The sequence below is a fragment of the Sceloporus undulatus genome, chromosome 2 (assembly GCF_019175285.1).
Source record: "Sceloporus undulatus isolate JIND9_A2432 ecotype Alabama chromosome 2, SceUnd_v1.1, whole genome shotgun sequence".
NCBI lineage: Eukaryota > Metazoa > Chordata > Lepidosauria > Squamata > Phrynosomatidae > Sceloporus > Sceloporus undulatus.
Window position 1 is genome coordinate 79,990,436 of NC_056523.1, and position 9,763 is coordinate 80,000,198.

At 42.5% G+C, this 9,763-nt stretch overlaps 1 protein-coding gene across 4 annotated transcripts in view; it reads right to left on the reverse strand.

Annotated features, from left to right (window-relative positions):
• Positions 1 to 9,763, reverse strand: part of BRD8 (bromodomain containing 8) — a 45,665-nt gene that overhangs the window by 16,228 nt on the left and 19,674 nt on the right. For 3 of the 4 annotated variants that reach the window (XM_042452242.1, XM_042452241.1, XM_042452239.1), the window contains 3 exons: positions 9,527 to 9,704; positions 8,208 to 8,312; positions 7,393 to 7,437 (listed from right to left, as the gene is read on the reverse strand). In XM_042452242.1, the coding sequence (XP_042308176.1) occupies positions 7,393 to 7,437; positions 8,208 to 8,312; positions 9,527 to 9,704 (328 nt within the window). The remainder of the gene's footprint in view (positions 1 to 7,392; positions 7,438 to 8,207; positions 8,313 to 9,526; positions 9,705 to 9,763) is intronic. The other variant, XM_042452240.1, reaches the window with a different exon arrangement.

Below are 9,763 nucleotides of genomic sequence, written 5' to 3' on the forward strand. Positions count from 1 at the left end.
ATAGTGGTTTGAGCATTAGCCTATGACCCTGGAGACCAGGGCTTGATTCCCTGCTCAGCCATGAAAACTCACTGGGTAATTTTGGGTGAGTCATACATTCTCAGACCCAGAAAACCCCACAATAGGTTCACCTTAGGGCTGCCATAAATTGGATACAACCCACCACCACTACAAAAAAGACAAAGCCACATAATTTTTTCTATCACATACATTTCCTGAAAGTCCAAAGGTCAAGAAATTTGCAAAAGGAATGTTCCTACTGATCTATTTACTACATAATACTGTTTAGTTCCAGGGGAGGTTAGGTAACCAAAATGCTGAACTCTAAAGAACTCTAGCTAAATATGATTGACAAACATAAGAGAAGAACCTTCAATGCCTCCATTAAGAGACAGAAAAGGAGAGAAACCATATCCGTTTCAATAGCACAGCTTTGAACACAACTTTGCTTGAGGCAATAATAATAATAATAATAATAATAATAATAATAATAATAATAAATATTTCCCTGCTTTTCCCTACAGATCGAGGCGGGGTTACAACCCAATAAAAACATACAAATACAATCAATAAAAAGGAGTACATGGGGATCTGCCTTACATGGGGATCTGTTTTGGACCCCTCCACATAAGGCAAATCGTGCTTATGCTTGAGCCCCATTGAAAATAATGGGGCTCATATATGACGCATGGCGCGGTGCGCATGCCATTTCTCTCCTGTCATGTGGCTTTCAGCATAAGCTGAAAGCCATGCAAAAGGCACCTGCAAATGACGCAGGTGCATTGTATATTCAATACAATATTTCATATCAACAATAATAATATCAATTGAAAGCTAGTTTATCATTGTGCAACAGTTTTATAACAATAGAATTACACAGAATTGTCAAGGATTGATGGGTGGATATCCTAAACAAGATCAGGTGGATCTTGTTTAGGATATCCACCCATCAATCCTTGACGATGATTCTGTGTAATTCTACTGCTATAAAACTGAGCCCATTTCACTCAGTGTACATGTGCACAGAACTATGGCCAACAGCAGCTTGTTGTCACCAGTAGCTTCCTATGTAAAAATCCAAGCTTCCTATGTAAAAATAAAGATGCAATTATCTAGTTGTGTCCTACTGTAGGGGGTGGTGTTCATCTCCGTTACTAAGCCAAGGGAGCCAGTGTTATCAAAGACGACTCCATGGTCATATGGGCAGCATGACTAAATGTCAAGCACAGAATGCTGTTACCTTCCCATCAAGGTGGTACCTATTTATTTACTTGCACTTTTACATGCTTTCAAACTGCTAGGTTGGCAGAAGCTAGCTCTAGTGCTGGGAGCTTACTTTGTAATGCAGTGCTTGATTCTCAAACTGCCAACCTTGCGATAGTCAGTCAGTATCTTAACTGCTGAGCCATGGCATCCCTGAGCTTCCAATATAGAAGTTTATCACATGGGAGAAATTTCTCTTAATTTCGAATGAGAAGAAAGTTGGGCCAGAATGCATTGACGGGAATTCGCTAGTTCAGCGAATTTACGTGAATTCGAATTGCGTTCGAACTGATTTCTCATTGCCGGAAAATAGCTTGCCATTGCTTGAAATTGCATGTGATCACCTCATGCAATAACATGAAACCCCATGATTGCGTTTGGACTGACTTCCCATTGCCCGAAATTGCGTGTGGTAGTCTATCACGCAATAACATTAAAACCCATGATTGCGTTCGGATTGCCATTGGATTATACTTCCAATTTCCCTTGCCTGATAAACTCCATAGTGAATGTCAAATCCTGAATGTATTAAAAGGGAGCATTATTTTATTAGATTTGGGTCCAATATAAGGAGAGATATAAATAATATAAAACAGGTAAATGTATATCCTACGTTTCTTCAAATAAGCTCAAGTGGTATACATAGCTCTCCTCCTTCTCACACGATTATCACCACAAACCTGTAAAGTAGTTCAAGTTGGGAATTCAAGATGGGCCAAAGCAAATAACCAAGTTGGGTATTATGAATTGAAATTGGGACCTTCATTTTTGCCTTGTAGAGTTTAATTCTATCCATGTATTGCCTCAGTTCTGTGAGATCAGAATTCACAGCACAGCCTGGAAAGACAAACATTTCTGTAGGATTGGTTCCTCCTGCATCAGTCAACATGCTTATGAGGGCATAGCTAAAGTTGTTTCTGGGAGGAAATATTGCAAGGAGGAGACCAGGTTCTCCCCTTCTTCTTCTTCTTGTAATGAAATAATTTACTGCCAGCCATGTACACTTGGCTGCACATTAAAGAGAGAAGCCAGATGAAAAAAACACATTAGCCCCAACATTTTACAAGAATGTAAGGCAATTATCATAAGAAATGGATGTGATAAAAACACTTTGGCCTCACTTCAGCATCTAAATAATTCCCAAGCCATTCAGTCTGTGCCAACCAGAAGAGACCATACTACTCTAGGTAGATCAGCAGTCTGACTTAAGATATCCCCACCTTACTTGAGTCCCGATTTTCCTCTGAGGAAACATACCAGCTACAAAACATATGCCAGTGTAGACACATCAGATATATGCAACCCATAAGCAGAGACTAGACCTTTGGTCACTGTGCCACTGTCAATCTGAGGAATCTCAGGACTAATTCATATGTATAGTAACTGATAATACTCCCCATTTGCATCACACTCTTTCAGACTGTAGATGGAAACTGAGATGGAACGACCCCAAACATTAAAAAATAGCACATATTTCACCTCATTTTAGTTTCCTATGGCCCAAATCAGACAGGCCAAATAAAACAGCTTCTGGCTGTTTCAGAGGTGGGATGTGCAGATGACCCCCCCCCTCCCTGGAGCAGCCAGAAGCTAGACAAAAAAGGAACATTGAAAAAGTGCTCCTTGCTGGTGGCCCATTTAGGACCACAGCAGCGGCCAGCTCTGGGACTGCAGTGTTCAGTTGCCATGGCCCTGGGACGATCAGAGGTTGATTAGGGCTGGAGCTGTCAGAGGCTGCTCCAAGCTGCTGGTATGTTTCGCCCCTCTGTGGGATATTTTTATTTTCCAAATATTCAACATTTACCCACAGTTTGAAGTGATACTGCTCCGTTATCTAAACAATACTATATGTGTTACTTTTAGATTTTTCACTGTATTTTATTTTTGTTGTATGCCTTTAAGTCATTTCTGACTTGTGGCAACCCTTAGGCAAACACATCATGGGTCTTTCTTGGAAATTTTCTTCAGAGGAGGTTTGCCATTGCCATCTTGAGGCTGAGAGAGTGCGTCTTGCCCCACGGTCATTCAGTCAGGTTACAAGGCTGAGCCAGGATTCAAACCCTGCTCTCCAACACTCAAACCACATTTTATTTAATGGTTTATCTCTGTTCTATGAACTGCCTAGAGCTCTGACTACTAGCTATATAAAAATGTAATAAAAGAACAACTGATCTACAACTGGAAAGATAATGGAGGGCTACCTTGCTAGTTTGTGTTCAGGATAAAACTTTCTCAGCTATATGTTGGTCAGAAGATAGTATCTGTGTCTTCAAAGTAATTCAGTATTTCTTATTTTCATAACTGATCTAGTTGCCTTCTTTCCTTTTCCTCCAAAGGGCTTGCTGGCCCAGTGGGTTACAGTATTACAAGCTCCTGCTGTGTGACTCAAGCTGAAACACAGGACTAAATTCACAAGCAGAAATAAGTGTTCATAAATATCTATAAACTAGACTGATTTTCCTAGTAGAGGGTAGTAATGTAGACAAATCAATGCCACAAGCACAGTGAGATATAGGAGTTTCTTCTACAGTTTATTATACACATTTACACTCCACAAGTACAAAAAATAAAAATAAAAGTGAAAATAAGAATCTGTACACTTCACATTACTGTACGTACTAGCCACCAATTTGCTAGCTAATATGAGGACACCAACAGGGCCCCGATACAGCTGCCCTACAACAGGCAGTGGAGCTACCCTCTTGTTCTTGGTTGCACATTCAAGGATGACACGCTTTCATACAGAGAGGCCAGCCTTCCCTGTCCACAGCCAGTTCCTCCTCTGCATCAAGAAGGCTCTTGCTTTTGTCTCCTGTATTAAGATGACAAACACTGGGCTATCTCCTGCCAGGTGCATCATTTTTTCATCTTCATATCTGCTTCGATGGCACAACGTCGTCCTCTAGTTCCCCCATCCTAGTTAAGTTGCAAAGAAAAAGGAGAAAGCATTGTTAATAGCAAGCCCAGTAGAAGGAAAATGTCCAAGGGGGTTGGCTGTCATCTATGTTACCAGGAATGACTCCACCCACAGACTAGTAGTATTGTGTTCTTTCTTAAAATATTATGAAATTGATGGTGAGTTTCGTGTGACAACTCAAGATGGCAGGAAAGGGCAATATATCTCAAAACATCTGTGAAGATTCTTGATACAGAATGCTGCTTGTTCCAAGTCATTCTTCCAGTGGGCAGAAGGGATGCTACTAACATACCTGATCAACTGTTGCTCTTTAGAGGGGCTCTCTTCCACGTGCGTGGCCCTGGCACTATCTCCCTAGCATCTCCTCACAGCGGCTGTCCACGATGGTAAGGCAATAAGAGCTTACTTCCGTCTGCTCCCCTCTCAATCTGGCTGCCTTTCCTCATATGCTTCTCTGTCTTTCATAGATAAGTATTAAAGAACAATCCTCAACTGGATTTGCTTGGATGGAAAACACTTCTGAAGATCGGCAGAGTGCTTAATGCCAGACCATTGCTGCTTGTAGAAGGAATAGATAAACCACTACATTTTAGTCTTCTTATGTACACCCCCCTAGGACTATCACAGTTTGAAGAGAATTTGGGGGTAGGAAAGGGAGGTCAAAATGCAAGCACAAACTGTTGTGAACTGTGTGTAAGAAACATCAGCTCATATCTTATTTTTTAAAATAAAAATATTTATATCCCACCTATACAGGAACAGCTCATACATGATTTGATTTCTCTTTACAAGAGGTGAAACAAAAAGTACCCTTTACTGAGACACCCCTTGTTAATAATTTCTCTGTGAATCTCGCCAGCAATGCTTGGAAAAATTACTTTTTGGAGTTCAAGTCCTATGATGGCTGGGAGAGTGTAAGACATAGTTCAAAAAAGTAACTTTTCCAAGAGCTGCTGAGTCCCATTTTATAAACATGACTGGAGGCTCTTCTGCAGGCTATGCATTTTAGGCTCATGCCACTATCATCAAAGAAATCAATACTTAATCCAGAAAGAAGGAATGACAGAGCTGTCCAGATTGTGTTGCTAAAGTTCTCAGAAACGATGTACAGATTTAAAGAAAACCCCAGCCACAACCATAAATCTATTACTGAAGAATAGGCATGACAAGAAATGGTGCAGGATGTGACTCCTCCATGAGAAACGACTACTTCAAAGGAAATTTACATGGCTCCATCTTCAAGAAAAAAATGGGAAGAGTAACTTTAAGAAACCCATCTCCACTGGTGTGTTATACAAGCTTTTCTACAGAAGACTTCAAATTGATACAGCTCAGGAAAGTTTAAGTAGTAGCAGTTGGAGGCAAGTTTTCTTGCCTTCTGAGATTTTACCTAATGGATTCTCTTTATGTGTATAGTGTTTGTTGTGGGCAAAATCCAACACTGTGTAAGCAGACATCTTTTCAAGTAAAAGGACCTTATCTTCCTGTCCTACTGCCATAAACCTTTCTCTGGAGCAAATTTTGAGAGTACACAGAAGAGGACAGGTGAAAACACCCCCTTCCCTGTTCAGCTCATAAAAACAGTTCTATCAGCAGAAGGACTTCCAGTGATTCAACCCTATGCTCACACTGTATTGTATTTGTGGCCACAGATGATTTACATAACTTTAAAGCAGACACTGAAGGCAATGAAATACAGTAGTTTTAAAAAATTTTTACAACTTGGCTCAGTCATTAATCAAAAGGGTAGCTGCAGTAAAGAAATCTGAGGACTAGGCCTTTGAAGGGGATCTATGAAGGAACTAAATAAGATTCTCAAACTTCAAGATATAACAATAGCAATAGCACTTTATACTTCTATACTGCTTCATACTGAATTAAGCACTCTATAAGTGGTTTGCAATGTGTAAGCCAACTGTCTCCAACAAGCTGGGTACTCATTTTACCAACCTATGAAAGGATGGAAGGCTGAATCAACATGGAGCCCTGTGGGACTGAACTCATAAAGTTGGGGCAACAGTACCAGCATTTAACTACTGTGCCACCAGGGCTCCTATATATCACTGAATGCCAAAGTCAGGTTTGTCCATGCCATTGTATTTCCAATTTCCATGTATGGTTGTGAAAGCTGAACAGTGAAGAAAGATGATAGAAAGAAAATCAACTCATTTGAAATGGGGTACTGGAGAAGAGTTCTACAGATACTGTGGACTGCCAAAAAGACAAACGGGCCCTACAGCAAATCAATCATGAACTCACTCTAAAAGCCAAGATGACTGAAATGAGACTGTCATACTTTGGACTTATCATGAGAAGACATGACTCACTAAAAAGATAATAATGTTTGGCAAGGCAGAAGGCTGCAGGAAAAGAGTAAAACTGCACTACAGGTTGATAGACTCAATCAAGGAAGCCATGGCCCTGAGTTTGCTAGATCAGAGCAAGGCTATTGATAAAACGGTGACTTTGAGGTCTTTAATTCATAAGGTTGCTATAAGTCCAATTTGACTTGATGGCAGTTAGTAAAGAACAAATTGCATTTTTTAATATTTTATTTTAATTGAAATATTCTCCATGAATGACATATTTTTTAAAATGTATGTTATAAATAATGCATCCTGGAAAGATAAGCAAGAATGCATGCAGCTTGTGTCCTCTCAGCCCAAGATGACATGGCTAAATGTGTACTATATGTATGAAGCACAACATGGCCACTGACCATGCAGGTTAGGGATTCTGAGAGCTGCAGTCCAAAAAAGTTGTTTTTCAAAGCTATGACCATATATATGCTTACCCAATTCAAAGAGACCCTGAATTAATATATATATGTGTGTGTGTGTGTGTGTGTGTGTGTGTGTACACGTACGTGTGTGTGTAGAAAACAAAATATAAATGTTATGAAAGAAATAAAAGATGTGAAGAGAGTGAATTTTCCAGCAATACAAAAATAAAACAATACAGTGGAGCACAACAAAGTAGAGACTTTTCTTATATGTTTCTTTGACCTTGAACTACATTCCTATAAAAACACAAATCCAGTATGGCCTCTGAGACTAACTGGGAAGAAAAAGTTAGTCACAAGCTTTTGTGGACACAATCCGCTTATCTGATACATGGAGTGAGGCCCCTGTATTAGAGAGATCTATTAAAAGGGGGCAAGAGGGACACACTAGTAGTTAATGCTGTACAAAAAAGAACTATTAAGTACTTACGAAGAGAGAAAGGAGAAATGCAGGGGAGCCCATAGGGACGCTGTCCTGTTAAATGAGAAATGAAGCTAGCGTATTGATTTATCAGAAACACACATAAACAATCTGTCTGTTATCTATTCTAGTCAACATCCAGATCTCAATCTCACCCCCTCTAAGGGGCTGTTCTTCACCACAGATACATTGAAGCACTACAAAAGATATCACATTCTAGAGGACACTAACTTGTCTGCAGAAAAAGCTGTGTGATAATGAGAGTGCAATTCTATGTACACTTTCCTTAGAGTAAGCTTCAGGAAATGCAATGGGATCGGTTATGAATCAATGTGCTTAGAATTACCCAGTGAGTTCTTTTCAGCCATGCTCTGGAAACTCCTAGTGTCAAGTAGCTCCCAGTCCATGATACCATTAGGTGTCATGTATAAATACAGTCTTACAATCTAAACACCAAAGAACATGTATCAGTTGGGCTTAGCACTTGTAAGTGAAGTCCTCTGGTTTCTTGTTTGCAGAAGATAATATTCTCTCCTTTTATCTAGCTTTAATCACCAGCCTTCTTTCCTCAGCTATAAGCAACAACTGATTTCAAGAATCAAACTAATTCTTAATCCTGCTAGATACTAAGGGCTAAAGGTAAGAGACTACAGCAGCCATTTTTATTACCAATTCAACGAAAAGGTATGTATGATTTGACTTCAAAATACAATGTCTAGATGAAAGACTCTAAAAAGACTGTAAACCTCCACAGATGGATGCATACCCTTGATGCCTTGAGCCAGCTCCCTCAAACAAAACATTCACTAGCATTTTAGTCCCACCTTCTCTGAAGCATCTTGTTTCCGTGTGGAATCCCGTCCACGTAGGCTTTTTGCACTAATACCAGATTCAGATGTTTGCATGATCAACTGTGTGGCTAGAAATTGCTGTAAGAGACCACATAAAAGCTATTAGGAATCTCAACATGAACACCAACACAAGAGATGGAACAACACAAGAGAGACAACTTTGGGTACTGGTTTGATTGTATGTCTACATTCCTTCTACTTGACCTTGGAAACCACCCAGTACAATTGTCCAGACATCACATCCAGCACATTAGCTAATTTCTCTGTAGACAAACCAATAAGAGATGTAAGATGCAAGCTAGAGACTGTTTCTCATAAGTACTTAAACCTTCTATGCCAAAATCACGAGGATACAGTTTCACTGAAGATTTAGACCCGTGATGGCGACCCGTGGCATGCGTGCCGCGGGTGGCACACGGCGTGGTTTTCGCCAGGCACGGGGGGGTGAGGGAGAAGCGGAAGGGGCGCGTGCCCGTTCCGCCTCCTCCCTGCCATTTTCAGGGCTCCCACTGTCTCTCTGAGACAGCGGGAAGCCAGAAAATGCCCTGGGAGGAGACAGGGCGCGTGCTGTGTCTCCTCCTCCCAGCCCTCTTCCCTTCCGGCTTGCCTTGGCTCGCCGGGAAGGGGCTCCGCAGACCCTTTCTCGCGAGCCAAGGCCGAGGAGGAGGAGGAGGCAGGGACGCGTGCCCGGCCTCCCTCCTCTTCTTCCCTTCACTCCCTGGCAAAGGGCTCCGTGGAGCCTTTTGCCGGGAGCGAAGGGCCGAGGGGAGGAGGGGCAGGGAGGCGTGCCCGGCTTCCTCCTCCTCTTCTTCCCTTCGTCCCCGCAAAGAGCTCCGTGTAGCCTATGCCGGGAGCGAAGGGCCGACAAGGAGGACAGGGACGCATGCCCGGCCTCCCTCCTCTCTTCTTCCCTTCGCTCCCCGGCAAAGGGCTCCATGGAGCCTTTTGCCGGGAGCGAAGGGCCGAGGAGCGGAGGCTGGGACCGTCCTTTTGCCGGCCTCTGACGGCCCCAGGAGGAACCCTCAGGGGCTGGCAAATGCTGGAGCACAGCGCGCTGTCCTCCACGGCCCTTTTGCTGGCCTCTGATGGCCCCAGGAGGGACCCTCAGGGGCCGGCAAACTCCGGGGGAGGAGCCAGAGGCTCCCTCCCTCTGAAAAGGTGGCGGAAGCCCCGCCCCCTGGAGGGCGGAAGCCCCGCCCCGGCACCCAGCCCCCATCCTGTGGGTGGAAGCCCCGCCCCCGGCACGCGAACTCAAAAAGGTTCGCCATCACTGCTTTAGACTGTGCCAGTACCTGGATCTGCTCCAAGACATCTCGCTGCATTTCCACAGCCATGTGGTACACATCATGGTCTGAGCTGTTGTACATGACAGCATTCTGGAACATCAGCATGATATCTCGCTGGAATTCTGCTGTGGTCCGGATCAGTCCATTCTCAATATTTTTTTTAATAGTTGATAAGTCCATTGGTCTGAAAATAAAACATCAAGCAGGTTTTGTCAGTATCTAAGTCATGTATTTATTAACACC